The 21256-nt window shown below is 39.0% G+C and overlaps 1 protein-coding gene across 1 annotated transcript in view; it reads left to right on the forward strand.

Annotated features, from left to right (window-relative positions):
- Positions 1-365: 365 nt before the first annotated feature.
- The window catches only part of LOC139726453 (glutamate receptor 2-like), a 21234-nt gene continuing 343 nt past the window's right edge, over positions 366-21256 (forward strand). The window contains exons 1-12 of the mRNA XM_071637408.1: positions 366-427; positions 8346-8470; positions 13885-14070; positions 15209-15454; positions 16020-16198; positions 16669-16722; positions 17203-17484; positions 17766-17879; positions 18324-18458; positions 18667-18830; positions 19616-19703; positions 20376-21256. The exon at positions 20376-21256 is cut by the window's right edge and continues 343 nt beyond it. Coding sequence (XP_071493509.1) covers positions 8395-8470; positions 13885-14070; positions 15209-15454; positions 16020-16198; positions 16669-16722; positions 17203-17484; positions 17766-17879; positions 18324-18458; positions 18667-18830; positions 19616-19703; positions 20376-21256 — 2405 coding nt within the window. The 5' untranslated portion in view covers positions 366-427; positions 8346-8394. The remainder of the gene's footprint in view (positions 428-8345; positions 8471-13884; positions 14071-15208; positions 15455-16019; positions 16199-16668; positions 16723-17202; positions 17485-17765; positions 17880-18323; positions 18459-18666; positions 18831-19615; positions 19704-20375) is intronic.

Genomic DNA, 21256 nt, shown 5'->3' on the forward strand with positions numbered 1-21256 from the left:
TAAATCTTGGATGGTAACATACTCATGAGCAATGATCGATCTTGTGAGCAAGACAGTGGGGGAAAGAGTAAGAATAAGAGGTTGAATTCTTCGAGTGAAGTTTAAGGGGGATGGAACTGGTGTGATGATGAAGGGGTGCGTGCAAGGTCGTTTCGGGGGTACTCGTTTGTGTGCAAGTGTGAATACGGCGTGCAACAACGTGTGCTCGTCTCTGCGGGTGTGCGTCCGCGTGTGTGTCTTTGAGGGAACACTGAAGAAAGTCGAAGGAGCAACATCCACCGCCGTGCAGGACTGGTTGCCACGGCCAAGACGACATCGTGCCTTACAGCCAAGCACCACAACACTCGGCCACTCCTTGGGAAACGGGTGACCACATCATTCACATCGGGACTCATTTCTGGTATTTCTCCTCGACGAAACATCATTGGTGAGTGCATCTTTTCTTACTACTGGTCTAGTCCTTCACTTTCCCCTTCTCATGGAAAGACAATAACATGATAAGATAATGCGATGTTCAATGGTATTATACTTGGACAATTTTTGGGATTTCCCCCGTACTCGACAATCAAGAGGGATGACGAGCAAACTGCTGCCAAAGAGGTGCTATACCTCCTTGGTGCTATCTAGGTCACATGATGTGGATAAACAGGCCGATAAAACTTGGAGATTGACATGTATTCACTGCTTCATTGAAGTTTAGAGGACATCTGATAGCAAGCTCCAGAAAGAGATCCGAAGATTCTGGGTTGAGGAATATCGCAGAATGGAGGGTTGAAAAACGTGACAAGAAAGAATAGCTTCTTTACGAACTAGCTTGAATGAAGTATTACCTGCAACCGAATTATTCGCGTGTGAAATTATATTGCTTTGCTGTTGATTATCTTTATGTTCTGAATTGTATGCGTTGTTCTTTCATATAAAAATGCAACAGGTGGAATGGTAGATTTCATTTTGGAGAGCTGCTCTCATTGGGCAGAGAATGCTATGTTGAATTGCTCTTTATAAGTTGTTTGCTGGAAACATCAAGATTTAACGACAACTAACATTTTCATATCGTTAATCCTGCTAAGTTTTTCGCTGTTTTATACCACTCCGTACTAACAGTATGACTTCTGACTTCTTCCTTTTTTGTGTGTTTTACGTCGCATTGAAATATCATGTAAGGAAATAAGCAAACTGTAAATGAAATTAAGTGAGTTAAATCATTCGAATGCCTCGTAATATAGCTCCTGACATGTGTCTAAACATCACAACCTTCGTCATATGACATGACTTTGACGTCACTGAGCAATACAGATCACTATGATGTATATAATAGTATACTGTAAAATGATTTCACAGGTTAAGAAAGACGTTGTTTTCAGACCAGTGTTTCCGGGACTGGGCAAGTTTAAATTCTAGATTTGCTCATTGTCTCCAAAATACTGACCTCAAAAGAAGATTGATGCTCCAGAGACAAAAGAGAAACCAGTCTTATTCTCGATATCTCCCCAGTCCAAGAATGTTATCATGGATACTAATGTGCCTGTCAAGACATCAATGTATTTTATCTGATTACGACAATCACTACACCTGTTATCCGAGCTGGGAGGGTTACACGCTGCCACCATTGACACGTCAGTTAGATGATGGAGACACCAAACGTGCATATCTTCTTCTCTCATTATCATTGTTTGGACATAAAACTCGGCGATAAGAATTCGGAGCTTCCAAGTCTGGAGAATGAAAGGCTTCGTCATCTTGAGCTCTACTTGATAACGCTTGCAAATTGACCAAAACTTCCGGGCATATTTGCATGGGGATTATCATTTTCTTTTTTGTCTTTAAAGTCTAAATCACTATTCGGAATTGAAAGAAAAAAAAGAAAAAAAATGAATTTACCAAAATTTCCAAACCTGAATTTTCTCAAACAACTACGTTGGTTAGTGTGTATCTTTCATAATTATAATAGTTTCTTAGGAAAAATGCTCTTGGTTTATATTATTTTTGTTCTTTTTTGTACACTGCCGGTACTAGAACTACATCAAAATACATAACAGGACATATTCTTTAGTAAGTATCATATCAATTTCGTTGTTCAAGCAATTTTGATGAAATCTTAAAAGCGTTTACAATGAATTCGTCACGGCAAGAAACACGTGTGTCATTTCATCAAAACAAGTAAACAGATACTTGATGCAAAGATATCCTTGATGAGAATCAAAATGCTGCCTCTTCTTTTACTATGATGTCAGAATTTTTCATGTCTCATAAGTTACAACTGATTGGGTAACGGAGATCTATCAAGATGACGCCTCAACATTCACGAATTCCATTCATACCTCTAACATGCGTTTGCAAAGCAAATCTCGCATTTCTTCAACTTTCCTCACTCTTTCGTGATGTTAGTCTCGAAAATGCTTTTCAGAGTTTCATTAAGTCTGTGTTGTCCAGCTAATTCTTAATCTTAATGATGTATGATTTGTTGATTACGCGTGTGTTGCTAAAGCTCGTCGTTCATAGAAGGAACTTCCGGTCTAAGGTATGAGAGTTAAGCGACATCACTGTGGATGAGAGGGACCCAAGGAGGGTCGCAGCCGTGACCTCTCTTATTTGTACAATCAAGCGTCTAAACAGTCTCGACACAGTGCAAACATGCCAAGACCGACCTACGTTTTTGCAGAAAAATACTTCATTCTAAAAGTTCACATGGAATCCATTTTGGCTATTGCATTCCACTTTCGCCTTCACTACAATATTAAAAGGAGGCACTTAAAGGGATTGTATAGTTTTGGTTGAGACCTAACTTCATGTTTCTATTTTTTGGTTAGCTAATGAGAAACCTCTTATGAAATGTGAAAGAGCATGTTATTCCAAGAGAGATTCAGCGTTTATTTGATGAGAATTGATTTTAAACTGACTGAGATATCAAAAAGAGAGCGATCCTAATAAAAGGTGGGACCCAAGTTACAACTTTTATGACGGTCGCTTTGTTTTACCCTGTTTTTGGATATCTCAGCCATTCCAAAACCAATTTTCATCTACTAAACTTTGAATTCCTCTTAGAATGGTATGGTCTGTTCTATTTCATAAGTGGTTTCTTGGTATCTCGCAAAAATTAAGAAGCCCAATCATCATCGTCACCAATACCATATCATCCCTTTAAAGTAAATCTGTTTCAAACATGAATCGGCATTCTGTTTTTTTTTTTTCTTCTACGGTATACTATTTTTCTGCGTTAAACCGTTGGGCAGGTGCCAAGGCGGTATTGTTTGTTTGTTTGTTGTTGTTGTTTGGGTTTTTTTTCAGATCATTACAAATATCATGAGATTTTCATTTTCTGAATTCCCAACGTCGGCAAAATATGTGCATGTACTGATCTGATGCATAAACTGTATTTGAGAGTGGGATATCGTGAAGGCCCAGCATGTGTTTCGCATTTACCACCAAAGCAGTCATCATTGAAACAATAGCGCGAGTTCGTGACCAGTTTATCGAACTCAACCACATAGGTCCTACATAGTCATTGATCAGCGGGTGTCCGCCATGCTTATGAAAACAAGTTGGATGTTTGTCATTTTCGGTTTGCAAAGATTTCGTGAATGGTCCAGCGAACATCAGGTCCTACATCAGAAAATTCGTGGAAATGAATGGCAGTATGACAAATTATTGAACTGATTTAAAATGACAGAAATATGTTACTCCATTTTCAAACTGACCTTGAATAAAAATAAGTGAAAACAAATCCACAGAACAGTGACTGGGGCATTCAAATTCGACGAAACTATAAGAAATGAAATGTTTCCATAAATTGATGACATTGGTCGAAACTTAAATATGTGAATCATTAATAGGGCTGTAGATACAATTCTTCACAACTCGCGTGTGTTTACTTGACTGAAAATGATAGTAACTCTATCTTGCATAAGAATTGAACAACTGTTACTGTACTTTCCCTTTGCCATAGATTTGTCATCCAAACTTAAGACAAATTTGATTCAGATACATAAATTTAGTACATGCTGACGTAGTTTGCAAACGAAACAGGGTCATGGGTAAGAAGTATTACATAAACTGTACCTGAGATCTTATTTCTTCTATTGATATGACATTCAGGAGAAGATGCTAGCAATCAACAACACACGCGTCATTCAGTGACAATAAACAGTAAAAAAGCTCAACACCAAACTTTGAGGAATCAACAAGAGCTAACTTTATTTCTCGATCTCGCGCGCTATGTCTCATCTATTACTTTGGAAGCTTCTCACCACGTGGATCCCCCCGTCCATACATCATAATTTGCATAAATTCATACATATTCATGACACTCTTCAAGCACGAAAAAAATGACGATTATTATGAATTATCTAAAACAACAACATACATCTATGTTTCTGTTTGCTAATATTTAAACATCAGACAACGACCTATAGTGGTATTTACTGCATCTCTAAACAAGGTTGTCAGGTAACACAGCATGAATTCCGTCTTGCTTATCGTCAGCCATTCCGCAACGTGACTACCAAGAAATCTTTCGCCAAATCCTCCATTTTCCACATCTTATCCTCTGGGTCACTGATGTCAATCTTTTGAGATGTACTCAGAACGGGGGAGGATAGAATATCCGGGTTTTCTTTCTGCTGCAGAAGGAGCGATGTGTCACAGGGATCGATGTCGTATATCCTATCATCAGATACAAAATGTCTTTTCACTCTGAGAACAGAGTAGAATCGATGAAGAAAGATTGTTTTCAGATCCGAATTTAAGTGGTGAAATACGATATCCTATCACCTCGTATTTTCTGTGTATTCAGATCTTGGCCTCATGACGGTAGGAACAAGGGGTAACGACGAATGGGCACCCTGATGGGAGTTTGGGGAATGGTGACATTGTTGTATTGCCAGTGCCTGATACACGACATAATCGTAACGCTTTCTACGTGCGTATCAGGTGTCATAGCATGACAGAGATGTCCTTTTTACCTCAGATACGTAAATATGTGAAATTTCTATCTGGGAGTTTGATATGTGTCTGTTAGATGCTATGTTGTTTTAAATTGTGGGATAGAGAGCCTAGATGCAAAGTATTGATACTGAAATCTCTTTAAGCAGACAGATCGATGAGAGTGAACCACTTTCATGAATTCTCTCATGTCATGTTCGTTCAATGCTTTACAGTAGAAAAAAAAAAACTAGAAAGAGGTCTTGTCGCGAAACACGATACAGAGAATTGGAACATTTCTCTCCCCCTGTAGCCTATCAACACATTCTTCAGTATACGGCACAGGCGATGACACTCGTACAGAATCCAAAGACCCCTTTCTCCAAGTAGTCAAATATCAGGGAGAACAAATGCTGAAAAAAATAGTAATAAATCACCTGCCAATGAGTGAATTCTTTAATTTCATGAATGTTGCCCTTTACCACAAATCCCATTCTGAATATATTAGGTTATATAGTTTCCGCAGACGGTTTTTTTAACAGGGGGTGGAAAAGCAACCACGATGGTTTCAATCTTTCACAGACCGGCTCAGGGGCAGGTTTTCTACGGCACTACGCATATTGTGTAGCTCTGAAGACGAAGGCAGAGCATGTTTTCTCTGCAAAACGAGAGTAGAAAACTCTTGAAAGTTCTCGCGGGGTCAATATGGAGACGGAACAAATGGGGATTTGGGTAAACTCTATGACAATGTGAAAGTAAAGGCGGTGAAAGGCTGAGAGTGGTGTTTAGTTTCAAACAGCGTATGGTAATATAAATGCTGCGCTACAAAGGAAAAGTGATTTTTTTTTCTTCCTTCCCAAGTTCCAGTCTCAAAGATATAGATTAAAGTTTCCAAAAATACACCGGAGTTGTAGTCGTTAGTACTATTGCACGAAGGACTTCTCATGTGTGATGTGTATTATACATGTTAATCGAGGTAACGCGTTGTTTTTTTGTTTTTATTGTACTCCTTGTCTTCTATAAACTGAAGTTTGGATTCACATGCTCTATACTGGAAGGTAACTTTGGAGACACCGGATTATCTTGAGATTGTGATCGGTTTGGCGCCAACTCGAATGATAATTGAAAACTTGGCGGTAACTGGTATCATCAGCTCGAAGGACCACAAAATCATGGTTGTAAAGAATGATCTCACGACTCTTTGAAGGTGTTATTAGGGCTGGAAGGGAAGGAACTATGCTGCTATTGAATGTTACATGTCCGTCTTCTCAGCTTGTTCTTTGAAAACTGAATACTATAGTTTCCGTAATGGGTTTTATGCCATTCAACTTTGCGGTGGCCTTGCTGTGGTGAGTTTTTAAAGGACAAGTCCACCTTCATATACATAAGGATTGTGAGATTGCAGCGATATTCGTAGAACGCATCAGTGAAAGTTTGAGGAAAATTGGACAATCCGTTCAAAAGTTATGAATATTTTAAGTATCTGCGCAGTCACTGCTGGAAGAGAAGACTACTACAGTGTATGATGTCACATGCGTACAACTATATAAGGAAAATAAAAAGAGAATTTCACAAAACTTTACTTTTTGAATAAAATGCACATTTCTTCGACTTGCTACTGACGTATGTTAAGGGTAATATCATTCCCCCTGCCTTCTGAAAGAGAGAAGTCAAGTATTCTTTTCCTTATGGGAGAAAAAAGGAAATATGTTGAATTTTCTTTATTCTTTCTTTATACCGTTGTACTCATGTGACATCACAACCTATAGTAGTCTCTTCATCCAGCCGTGACTGAGCAGAAATGTCAAAAATTCATAACTTTTGAACGGATTGTCCGATTTTGCTCAAACTCTCACTGATGTGTTCTGCTAATATTGCTGCATTCACTCAACCCACTTGTCTATGAAGGTGAACTTGTCCTTTAAAGGGCACTGGACTATACCGCATTAATGAACGCTTGTGACGTAACGGCGGACAGATCTGACATTGAAAGGGACTTGAACTCACTATTATTATGTGAAGGGTCGTCTTCGCGGATTAACCAAGAGTAGAGTGGATGGGTATTGTCTCTGTGGCAATCATGAGTCATTGAGAGCTCATTGCGAGTGGGAAAAGGGAGGTTTTAACACGCCATATTGCTATCACAGTGCAGCTCTTCTTTGAAGCAACGTGTGTATGGTATGGAAAGTGACTGTTTTCATATAAACTCAGTCATACGAAAGGAAGTGTTAGTCATATAATGTTTGTGATGTCAAGACATTCAAACAAGTTTTTTTTTTTCTGATTCGAATAATTCAGCATGAATCTTTCTTGATTGTTAATATATTTCACAGACTGAAAATAATTCAGACGTATCGAGACCGATAATTGTGTATTCTTACTTTGATTCTGTAATATTCCTATAACTTACAAAATAAACTTCATGAAACAACCTGACGTTTCGTGACTCGTAACTTCAACCCTCACCAAGCTACAGGATTAGTTTCAGTGCGAATAACGCTTCGAAACCCTTTCCTTCTGCAATATATCAGTCGAAATGGCATAGATACTTAATCTGTAGACCCTACAGCCCCGTGTTGACGGAGAAGTCATGTGCCACCATCTATTGTTACTTGGGCTCAGATGAAGTCATGTTCGGTTAAAAAAGGAATGGAATTATGATATTGTATCACTGTAACTCAATGTAAGCCCGAGATTATATGTTTATTGTCAACTTTTTTTTGACTTCAAATGCTGACTCATGTCTTATCATTGTTCATTCATATATCGTCCAAAGCAGAGGGGAATTCTACCACATGCTAACCACACAATAACTGGTATGGATGTGATATGAAATGACTTGTTGTCTGACACAATCAGTGCACTGGTGTAATATACTCTACCGATTTTTCATATCAATTAGCAATCCCAACCTTCCTATCTAAGACTCCTAACCTCGCCCCAATCAACAATATATTCTTCGAAAACGTAATCGCTGTAAAAGAACAATTGCGTATATTTTTTGTTATACAATACTCTTGGGCATTAGTAAGGCACAAACCATAAAGTAGTCCCGGCGAGCAGCGGTTAGCCTCGCACCTAGCTGTTTTGTGTTTTGGCGATGACGAAGTCGATAATCATGTTCTGTTCTATTGCACGTGTACGTCATCGCTGCCGAAACTATTTTCCAATATGCAAGTCACAGATAATTAAGAGAGTGTTGAAAGTAGTTCCAGTCTGTACTCTTTCTAATGAGTGTGAGATACTACACTGAAGATAAACCACTATAGGCAAAAAATTGACTTGATGGAATCTGGTGAGATGTATTCAATTCTTACGTTAAAACACACCCCAAACACCAACGAATAGGCCTGGCCGTTTGTAAAGCAGTCTCAACAAGAGCTTCATTGCCGAGCACCCTTGTGTTGTCTTTGTTCATCCTACAGGGAAGTCTTCCTGTCATTTTGACGGACACGGTGATAGAGCAACCTGTCCATGAAGATGGGGTGGATGCGGCTTCTCCTGGTGGTAACACTGGCAGCCTCCTGCACCGCGGAGTCCCTCAAAGTCGGTGAGTATCTTGACATTCATTTACCCACTATACGTGCTTTATATGTACCAACACCTCGCAAGTCACGAGTCATAAATCGCCGTCATGTAAAATTCACAGTTCCACGCCCCATATCGTCAGTACAGCATGATTTCAATGACATTTATGAGTGAAAGTTGGCGTTGCAACAGGACACCTCATCATCATAGTGACAAGATCGGGGAAAATGAATCTTGACAAATGCGTATAAAAGAGTTATCTTGATATCATTGTTCACAAGACTGTTGATTTATGCTGGTAAGAAAATCATTGTTCAATCTTACAGAGGGAGAGCTGTGTCAGTTTTAACTAAAATGTTGATACTTGCAAATCAATGAAATGTAAAGAAGACGTCTTAAGCTACTTTCTTGTAAATACTGGGACTTCCTTATCTTGTCGGGAACTTCCTTTAGTAGAATGTATATATTCTTGATTGAGAAGTATCTAGATAAGGTCTCTCTCTCGCTTTCTCTCGAAATAGATATGTGTATTGTATGAATGCTTGTGTATATGAGGAGTGTTTTGCACACGTATGTGTTACTGCCTCTAATGTGTTAACCTGTTGCCTTAAGACATTTAGAATGGAAATATCTGCATGAGTACTACTGAGTGAGTTGAGAGGCGTCAGCACTGTCTGACTGAAAGAGCCTGTCATAGTTTCCTTGCACATTGTAAACTTTCGTCTTGTCATATTTCTGCGATCCACCGAAGAGGTTCGTAAGAGTGCAGAGAAAAGACCACGTAAACTGACAAAAGAACACTGGTCGTATCCATCAAGGACTAACATGGTCACAGAAGTATCTTACTTCTTCAAACAATACCCTTGATATATACACTGTCATTGATAGTGCTGAAAAGATGAAAAATTGAAGTGTAGAGAAAAATGCAACACAACGATTATCCTATTGTATTGCGTACGTGGTTATTCTGTGAGGGCGCTCTTCATTCCACAGTTATCATCACGTGTTTATCAATCATATTACATACGATATATAATAGGGGTTTTTAACTATTGTAAAACAAAAATGAATCTTACACTAGCAGTTACTTATTTCTTCGTAGAAATATTGATAATGATAGAAAATGCAAGAATTCTTCGTAAAGTTTTGATAAAAATCATGACTACAGACCTCCAAGATACGTCAATAACATGTCGGATTATGATAGGACAAGAAAGTATCCATTGATTGAACCACGAACAAAGAATATTTTAATATATATACTGCTTTAAGCAGACGCAAGATAATTTCATGTTTACACTGTTGTTGTTGAAATGTGGTGTTACTTCAGGTCGCCAATAAGAATCTCAAAGAAAACACGCAAGACAAATGATTGGGTACAGGAAAAGATTGAACCAGGGCTAGCCATCAAAGTCACCCAATAGCTCCAACTTTTCGGACATATTAAGAAGAAATTAGAAGGAAAAGACTCCTATTAAAGGGAAAGTGGAGGGTAAAAGGGGCGAGGGAGAGTAACAACAACTTGAACTGGAAACAGCTAGAAGCACTCAAGATTATTAGTTGCTTGGCTGCTTTCCATCGGGCATCAGATAAAGGAAGGTTGGCGTGAGCTCATCCATGTCACAGCATCGCATATTTGTGGCAACTGAAATGATGATGATGATGGTATAAACACATTCCAAGAATACATCGTGCGATTCTTGACGCCTGATGACCTAGTAGTTGCGCTGTTGTTTGTTGGTATGTGGCATCTATGATCATCTATCCACCTTGGCCAAGTCATTAACCTACTTAAAGAAAGGATCACATGCAGCAAGGCGTAAAATCCTTCTCCGCTCTGTGCCTTTCCTTGAAGGGGAACTATTGTTAACACAGATGATTTAGGAAGCATGGAGGTGGAAAGAGCCATCTCCAGGTAGAAAGCGTAACACCATATACGTAGTGAATATTGATCTATACAGCCAGTATCAGTAGTCAATGAACTGACTTACTTTGCCTGCTAGTTCTCTGGTTTTCTTAAAGAAGACCTTTGAAAGCTCACATCCTTGAATCTCATAAAGTTTACTTCAAATCTATAGATATGAAGAAACATTGTGATTTGATTTCTACGTAGCTATGGTAAGTATGTAATGGGCTTGATTATCCGATTAGCCTACATATAAAAGTAGAACATGTAATAGTTACTCTTAAATAACTGTAAAATGATTAAAAAGGTCTAAGATTATAGGATACCCTATCTCGATACAACACTTGATAAAAACTTGATCGTGTGAATATTCATGACAATATGAGTTGCTATCTGGTCATGAAATTATTTAATCACGATGAAAAATTCGTAGACTGAATCTTAATTCCTTTTACTAAGATACCAAACTTAAGCGATGCTGGTGCTTGATCATGAAGACGATCTAACTTATAAATAATACCAGCTACCCAAGTTCATGATTTTTGTAAGCCTATTAATCTTCTCAAATGCTCTTGTTATCTCTGTCTAGAGACAGTTGTAGTAATCGAATCTAGAGTACATACGTAATTGCACTGCACAAAGGCAAGTATTCGGATAGTTGCGATAATTTCTTAGTTTGAGACACTTTCTTCACATTAAACCATAATTATACATATTACAAATCTGAGCAATGTGATCTGTCACAGACATCATCTCATGAAATATACACAGAGAAAATGTTAGATATACACTTTGAATTGAGAGTCCTGAATGACAAAGTGGTATTGGTAGTGTGATCTATACTGTAGTATTGATGAATTATCACGATTATCATCAATAATTCCGACCGGAAATACATGTCAGTTCCGATTTCTGCATTGACTGTTTATCGCGACATTTTTCTCACAGGAAAATCGCAAAAAGCCTCGTATACTCCTGTTTAAATTCGCGGAAAAATACATGGATATATTCCCATCCATTCATATTATCAAGGAGGTGAGATACACAGTATCACCTCCCTGATATTATGTTAAATGTCAGGTGCCATATTATGTTGTCCTTGGGTTGCCCTCCTTCCGCATCTTCTGCACTCCAGTCTACCCAACTGTGACGATAAAGATGTCTACGGAGTGGGAATACCGCTGGGTCCTGACCTGCTAGAATTGGATCACAAAGGAGAGATTATGACACACACAGCGTATTCTCTGCTGACTATTACCGTGACACACATATTTTATCCGCACACACACGCGCACACACACACACACACACACACACACACGCACTTATAACGATACATAACCGTATACTATCTGTATCGCTGCTCACCTTACAAGGTGGTTGCCAAAGTCCCCTAAAACCTCCCAAGTATTCCATAGGTGTCAACTTATGACCCTACCCGGAGAAAAGTTCCTGACATCCATCAAATGTGGCATTCACACCCTTCTCAGGTTTTCTCGCCTCTTCCGAGAAGAAAAGCAGGATATCGGACTGATTTGGAATGGTGGGACGAAGAGGTGTTGATGTAACTTGGAAATAACTTGGGAAGAAATGTGTGAAGAAAAGAAATGGCGTCACGGAAGTCTTACTTCAGGACTCCGTTCTCATGCCTTTTGATTCTCTTGTAACCGTCCCTTATAAATACGCGTATATCAAAAGTGAAAGATTATATTTCATCTTGTATCTTTTGTTGGGGAGTATAGGGGTTGGATGAACATTTTTTTTTATATCACCCAAACAACAAAACAATAATGCAATAACTTTGTACACTATTGACGTGAAATACATTATTGATAAACTTGAATTCAGTGTTAACTTATGAGAGGGATAAAAAAAAGAGAACTAGAAAGAGACAGATGGAGAAAGAGAGATGTCGATATATTGATAGAAAGATAGACAGATAGATAGATAGATAGATAGATGGATAGATAGATGGATGGATAGATAGATAGATACATAGATAGATAGATAGATAGATAGACAGACAGATAGATAGACAGATAGATAGATAGATAGATACATACATAGATAGATAGAAAGATAGACAGATAGATAGATAGATTGATAGATAGACAGATAGATAGATACATACATAGATAGATAGATAGATAGATAGATAGATAGACAGATAGATAGATAGATACATACATAGATAGAAAGATAGATAGATAGATAGACAGACAGATAGATAGAAAGATAGACAGATAGCTAGATAGATAGATAGACAGATAGATAGATAGATAGACAGATAGATAGATAGACAGATAGATAGATAGAAAGATAGAGAGAGAGATAGATAGAGAGATAGATAGATAGATAGATAGACAGATAGATAGATAGACAGATAGATAGATAGATTGATAGATAGATAGATAGAAATGAGGTATTCAGAGAGAGGCAAGTAGATACAAATAGGGTTATCATCTCATGTCTGTTCATGCAGTGACAATTTCGTCATCGATCAGATTTACGGGGGAGGGGTCTTCAAATCCTGCTAAAATGTATTCTAAGCAGTGACTTCAATCTCTCTTGACGAAATGTACCTGTCAAAACTGGATTTCTCCTAGCACAGATATTATGTTTTGAACCAAATTAAGTAGTTTATATGTAAGTCAATGTATGTATCAGATAGTTGTATGAAAGGGCGTGCTATTGTGTTCCCACAAGACATAATGTAAGAGTGATACTTTTCTCAGTAATCTTCTTGATGCACAGCTTTGAAATGAATGTTTTGTTATTGTAGTATTTGATTATCGACAGTAATCGTCGCCTGCCTGGCAGAAGGGACCAGCAATTTTTAGCGGCATGTAAGCCTTATAGCCCTTCTGCCAGGCTGGCAACGGTATGATATTTGTCACAGAAACTGAAAGCATCTTCATTGTCACGACCATCGTGGCCATATGATTGCTGTTAATTTACTGTAAAGATTATCATCAATGTGATTATTGATTGATCGCGATTAGTACTATAATCATGATGGTGACGACGATAATGGTGATGATTAAATGTCCTGTTTACCTTTGGGAACAGTGATTTGAAAAAAAATGTTCAAGATATTACTTTTGATGCATTTCTGTAGGTCAGTTGTATCACAGAACATCCCACCATATAAGATTTTTGCAGTAAAACCTAGAATATAAGGACATAAATCACTATTTTTCTCATTAAACTGTAACTGTAGACGGTTCTAGAAACATTTTTATTGTGACTATATTGTTCACATTTTTTACATTTAACAATACTTAACATCGATTATACTGGTTCAAATTTTTACATTGGTTGTTTCTATCCCTAACTCACATTTTATAACTATTTTGAAGCACTAATGCTGGGTTTTTGTTTCATCTGCAAATGGTAAATTATGCCTTTAACATTATTCATATCATCTTCATCATCATCACCACCACCACCACCATCATCATCATCAGCATCATCATCACAATTATCGTGTTTATCATGTAGAATATCATTATTACCACTCCAATGTACAGGTGCTCTGTATGGCAAGAACACGTATGTAGACGACGTGTATAAGAACATCTTGACGGACGCTCAGCAGTTTATCAACCGGGACTTCTCCATCCTACCCTCCGGTGATGAAATCTCTGTGGTCCATTTTCAAGCTCCGGATGGGAGGACCTGGTCTAGAGACTCCATCTCAATGGGAGTCAGAGCCTGTAAGTCATGATCATGCACTCTCAACCATTCCACATTCCTCCTCTGTAAGGCTACACTATATATCAAGACGTGTCTTTATTGGAAATCAATCAACAGGTGCATCAATATGGAATGAGTTTCCAAACTCTTTTTAAAGAGTGTACAACACTGTCATCTTTTAGATATTAAAGGGATAGTACAGTTTTGGTTGAGATGAGAAATAGGTTTTCGAATTTTTGCAAGATACCAAGAAAACACTTATGATACAGCACAGAGCATACCATTTTAAGAGGAATTCAAAGTTTATTTGATGAAAATCGGGTTTGGAATAACTGAAACATCCAAAAACAAAGTAAAACAAAGCGATCATTACAAAGTGTAGGTCCCACACTTTGTAACGATCGTTCTTTTTTGGATATCTCAGCCATTTCAAAACCAATTTTCATCAAATAAACGTTGAATTCCTCATAGAATTACATGCTCTTTCATATTTCATATGAGATTTCTCATTATCTCACCTAAAAAAGTTAGAAACCTGAAATTAGGTCTCAACCAGAACTGTACGATCCCTTTAATATATTCATCCAAAGTACAATTGAATAATTCTTGTAACAATTTTCCGTTTTTTTTTTTTGTGGTTGTTGTGATGTTCCTTTCTTATTTGTTGCTTAGTGTATATTTCTGAACCTGTGGTTGTACTCTGTAATTGAATTTCTCTGTTTAATTGCAAATTGCACCCTGTATTAATTTTATTGTAAAGGAATCCGCTTTGATAGGCCTCATATGACCTTTTCTGATCCTTCATGTGCTATGTATGTATATTTTTGTTTCTTCCGTTTGTCTTTTCAACGTGATGTATTCTTTTCAGAATGTGGAATAAAAAATAATTGAATTGATATATAGTTTGTGAGATGATATGAATTAATAAAAATGGAAATGCTAACCAATCAAGATAAAACAGAGAAGGAGAAGAAGTATATGACCTGATAAGAAAAGATTCTTATATCATTTACAGAAAAGTGTCCGTGATCCAACAAGTTAATGACAAGTAACCACAAGAAAGATTTTCCAATCAGAATGAACTTGTTCCTTTCCTGACGCTCTTTGTTTTGTCAGGAGGTCTGAGGAGCTAATTCGTTTTATTATCTCCACAAATAGCTTGCTCATTCATTGACAACAAGGACTCCCACGCCCTCATCGTTCCTGATGACGTGTGTCTGGACTGTCAGGGACTTGGCTACATCATGGGCAACGCCTACTACCCTTCCATAGCAACAGACCAGGCCTCAGGGTCGGATGCCATCAAGATGTATCCCATCATTGAAGATATGGTGGAGCTGGTATCTGGTGTCATCAAGCACTACAGGTGGACGACATTCATCATCCTCTACGATCAGGATTCTGGTGAGAATTAACACATTGATAATTGATTTTGAGAAAAAAAAACAAATTTCAAAGGTAAAACATGTGAAATAGCTCAAGAGATGTTCGCAATACATGTGGACACTTTCACAATAATTGCAATATACACTTAAAGGAATGTTAATTAGAGTATACCAATATCAGCATAAAAACAGGTTTTCAAATAACTTCTCACTTGTTTATGTAGTTCATTATATTCATACACAGAGACGAATCCAGGCTAGCAAATAGACAGGCAAACAGACATACACACTCACAGACAGTCTGCAAAGTAGTGACAAGTACGATCGGTATGATCATTATGATAGTGACGATAGGAAATGGAAGGTACCTGAAACAGGATCACTTTGCCAATTTAGATTCAAAGAGGATACATATATACTAATTGCACACAGTGTTTGAAATGACGAGTCAGAAAACGTCAAATTCCTACATGAATTCACCCAAACGCAACAGAATTTTTCATGTATTTATATTCAAATTGACGCCATAGTATACTGCCCAAACATTTATCGTGGCTCTTCGTCCTTTCACCTTTCACCCGAAGCATACACCATGGTTGAAGAGCTAATGAACATGTCCCCCGAGACCGGCTGGTTGGTTCATCCCATGGTCCTCGATACTGAGAACCCAGAGGAACAGATGAAAGAACTGAAAGGTCGTGCTATCAAAAACATCGTCGTCTACATGCACGTCGAGGAGAACATCAAAGTCGTTGTCGACAACGTAAGCTCATTGACCAGTTCGTAGGGTATGACTGCGTGAATGAATGGATGAATGAATGAATGAATGAGTTAAACATTTAGAGTAAGAATGTATTTCAAGGGAAATGCGTGCAAGTAACATTGATAATGTGGGATCTTGACTGGATCTATACGTTCAAACTGTCTCTGGTAGGATGTATATGATATGGAGTACAGATTGAGGACTCTTAGAATGAGTAAATGCATCAGAGAAACCAGGGATTACATAAGCGAACAAGTAAGAAAACGAGATAAATGTGATAAAGGTAAGATAGGTAAATGTGGCTGATGCAACATTCCATAGGTTGTTTAAAGGCAGCATTGTACATGCTTTGTAACAGAGCTAATGAAGTTGGTTATCTTTGAATAATGGCAAGAAATAAATGCGCATTTAATGATGATCAGTTGCATAGTAAAATTAATCTTGATTGAATTCTGTGTTTTCTATTCCAGGCTTACGAACAAGGACTTCTTCTCGACACATGGCACTGGCTGTTTGGAAACCCGGTAAGTCATCATTTCACTTCCTACCACATCTTGTTACCCTTCAGTCGGTCACATCTCTTTTTCTTCCATTCCATTCCAGCATTTCATGATAACTTATATTCATTCTCCATTTATTCTACAAGATACTTGTAATTCAATGGACTAACTGACAGGGATTTGTCACGTTTATTGAATTTAAAAGGAGAAAGGTCGTAACTCTGTAAATTACGCCATTCTGGTTTCCCAAGGTACGCTTGATGGTTTTACCTGATGTACTTGCAGGGTATGCATTTGACGCGATAGGTTGAGCATGGCATCACTGAATTCATACCACGTCCACCACCCCCCCCCCCCCATCATGCTCTCACACATAATAAAGTTCCAAACACATTACCTTCTTTTCTGGCTACATTTGTGTTTCATTCTCTCTTGTCATGCGTATAACTTCCTCCTCAAATCGTTGTCAGCACCGCCATATTTTCAATTCTTGCCATTGCACAGAATGTGGCCTACTTGGGAAAGACGTTTTTGGAGACCAGGCTACGCTACAACTCTGCCTTCTTGACACGCTTCAAGATGAAGGTAGCCGGCTCGGTGGAGGGGAGTTTCTACACCCGTCGCCCCGACGCCATCCGCAAGTGGCCCTTCAGACAGCAGACGACGTACGATTCCCTCCTGGCCATATCCTACACCCTCAGGGCCTACCATGACGAGCACAATGGCTACCCTCCCTCAGGTCGGTGTGGGCAGCCGAAGGGTGTGCTGAATTCTTACTTCAACAAGGTAAGGGCTAACCTCACTCTCATTCACTTCCAATTCTGTATCCAGTCAAATGTTACCAATGTGCTCTCAGCTGTACTGTGACTGAACATCCTATAGGCCATTTACCTCATGAAATCAATACAGATATGTGCAGTCCATAATCCTTATCTAAAAGCTAAGCTGGAGTAGCCCCATACCTCAGTCCCATGTCAATGAGCTTGTATCGTAGAGTTATCATATCCACACTTTTATAGTATTACCTCACTTGTGTTCACTGTCGACATTCTCATTCCTTACCCCAGGCCCAGTCTTTCGAGGGATGCAGTGGAGAAGTGTCGTTCGATGAACATGGGAACCGTGTGAATTACACTATTGACATCTTCGTCGGGAAGGACCAGTATCTGTCCACTAGTAAGGTGAGAACTACCTCGTTTATCCAACTACATATCACTTTGAAAAAGATTGAATCCATCAGTTATGATATCCCGCTACAATATGCAATTTTGTTTTGTTTTCTTTGAATCTGTATCGACAACAAACATGTGTTATTGGAAATAAAATTTCATTTGATATGAATTGAATTGAATTAACGTATACATTGTACTCGCATTGTCGCTGCCAAACGCTGTATGTACACCCTAAGAAAACTTAGTTCAACTTTGCATCTTTACGTGTGACACAATAATTGTAGCACCATTATGGGTGAAACTTTGCACCTTTCTGACCAGTGAGCACCTTTAAGTGTTCTACAATAAATGTGACAAACGTAAAGGTGTAAAGTTGAACCTATTTTTTTGAGAGTGTATGGGTCATTACCGTCAAACTGCGTAGTAAAGCCTCGTTTTCAATCTCCACTACAGCTTGGGCAGTTCACACAGAACATCCGTCACTGGGAGATGAAAGAACGACAGACGTGGCCAAAGCAAGGGAGTCGCCTCTACATGAAGCCTTACCGCATGGCCGAGGCTACTCATATTCACGTGCTTAGTATCGAGGTAAAGAATAGCACAACTATTACCTGAATGCGACAAGCTCCTAAATACGCACACACATACATACACATTTTTCTTTCAATCCAGAGCCATTCTAATTATTGAGTATCTAATTGCCCAAACGACCCTTTATCATATCAACTTTGGGTTTTACACCCTCTACTGAGTTTGTTTCTGTTTTGTTACCTTTGAACCCGAACTCGATGTACAGGAGCCACCCTTCCTGATGCACCGCGACTACGAGTCAACTCGACGTCGATACCGTCGTCAGGAGGTCAATCCTGAATACGATCTCTACATCGGTTACATCCCCGAGTTACTCAAGAACATCAAGCGGGTATTCGAGGAGGACATGGGGCTAGACTTCACATACAGGTGGGATTTTTGTTCCTCTTATATCACGTGCGAATTGTAGTTCGGGATTAAGAATATTTGTTAGTTTTCTATCATTGTCTTACAGCATAAATTTGTCTTTTTTCTCTTACATCATGGTTTCAAGAGAGAGATTGTTTTTGATTTGTAAGTACAGCGTATCAAATGAATATGACGGCAAGATGCTCTTTTAAGTGAATAAAACTATACCCTGTGAAAGCATAAAAAGTAAATATATGATTATGGCATCAACTTTCTGTGACTCCCATTTCTGCTTCTTGAAACTACAAAAAACTTCAACAACTTCAAAGCAAAGAAGAGTGAACAAAATTATCGATAAATATGCACTGGTACTACTTTAACGACGGCATTATTTGCTACGACACTTGATGATGATGCAACGCTACTACTTATATGATTCTTCAGCTATCGCTCCTATACCACTACCACTCCTAGGTACAAATATGTGCTACCACTGACACTGTTGATGCTGCACCTACCACTTGCGCTACTCCTGCTTTTATATCAAATGCCTTTATGTTCTAAACATTATTCCAGCTACAACAACCATTGCTTCCACTTCTTAAAAACAAACAAACAAAAAACAAACAAACAAACAAACATCTCTGTGATGTCTTGATTTACCGTAAGATAAATGAATGATAATATATCTTCATCCAAATGCAACGGATTAAAGCCCTCCCAATTTTCGGATCTGATTCATCTAATCCAGATTTAATCCATAACCAAAATCTAATTCTCCTATTCTATCATATATCTCTGAACAGACTGGAACTCCTTGGTGAGGGTAACTACGGCAGGTACGACAAGTCGACACTGGAGTGGGACGGAATGATGCGGGATCTCTATGATGGTGTAAGTAATACTGTTGACTCACAATCATGATTTATGCGAAAGTAGCTTCATATTTCCCAAAAAAAGCCTGTTCAGTCAGTGTATAAACTGTTCTCCCATGGAGCACATCCATCATAGTTTATATGCACCTTTAGAAGCCAAGAGGGGCAAAAGTACACCCATGGTATATAGTTGAGATGCCACACCCTTGTCCTCGCCCATCACCCATCTCAGTGCTTCCGCTACTTCCTCTGCTCTCAAAGGGCTCCATAATCACAGTAAAAGGATCCACCAAAATGGAACTGTGACAAGAAACTAATGATGAAGTCTTAGCGAAAAAAAGGAAGAAGATGATCTTCGTGAAGGTGATCAGAGCAGGGTACACTAAATTGACAAAAAAAGAAAACAAATAAAAAACAAGAGAAGTAAGAACAAAAGCAATAACAGTAAAGAAGCCTGAAGTCAGCATTCAAATGCATTTTTAACGTAGTTTTGAATCACCTCGTCAAGCGACTAGCATTGATGGAGATTAACAACCTTGATATTAAGTGCTTAAGGTGGGGGATCATGGACTTCTTTGCAGTACGAGTTCGTCAATAACGGTGCCTGTATGATATCTTCTTTAGAGGTTTTAGTGTTACATATTATGACTTTCCTAAACAAGTCAAAATATTTTTGCTCTCTCACCCTCAGGACGCTGATATCATCGCAGCTGCCCTGACAAAGACAGACATTCGCGAGGAATTTGTTGATTTCACGTCATTCTGGTTCGTCAGTGACGTCAAGATGCTGATAAAGCACCCATCGTACGTATGGGAGTACCCCTTTGTACCACTCTTTCCCTTCAACGTCTACTCTTGGATGACAAACTTCGTGGCCTTCTTTGTCGCTACCATTCTGATGTGGGTCCTGAGCCGCCTCAACCAGAACGAGTGGCGCGCCAAGGCCCTCCGCGGGGAAGCCACCGAGGAGGAAGGGGAGACCTTCACCCTCTACAACACCCTGTACTACATGATATCCATTTGGGCTTTCCAGGGATACAAGAGGTCACCCCACTCTGTGGCAGGACGGGTGATGACGGCGTTCTGGTTCGTCTACACCTTGATCATGGTCTGGTTGTACGTGTCCAACCTGTCGCCATTCCTGAAGTCCAGTAAAATCGGAATGAAAATCTACAGTCTCCACGACCTCAACAAGCAGGAACAGTTTGAATATGGCGTCGTCCGAAACAGCCCAACCTTTGACCTCTTCCATCAGTCCACAAAGGGCGATCAGAGGATCACGTGGGACGACATCCAGACAGGAGACGAGAACAAAATCGTCCAGGATTTAATCGAGGGTGTCCGCAAGGTACGACGCGACAACGGCCGCTATGCTCTCCTGTCTGAGAAGAAAATGCTGGACTACGAAGCCTACAGATGGCCATGTGACCTCTGGGTCAGCGGTGGCTACGTCACCAAGATTAAGTTTCCGCTAGCCACACAGTCTGGGTCACCACTCCGTGATCAACTGACGTATGCTCTCAAGAAACTGAAGAAGCAAGGAATTCTGGCGAACATCACCAGCACCAAGTT

This window comes from Diadema antillarum, unplaced genomic scaffold (assembly GCF_040938485.1).
Source record: "Diadema antillarum isolate AM-2024a unplaced genomic scaffold, OU_Dant_1.0 seq00000085_RagTag, whole genome shotgun sequence".
Classification (NCBI taxonomy): Eukaryota; Metazoa; Echinodermata; class Echinoidea; order Diadematoida; family Diadematidae; genus Diadema; species Diadema antillarum.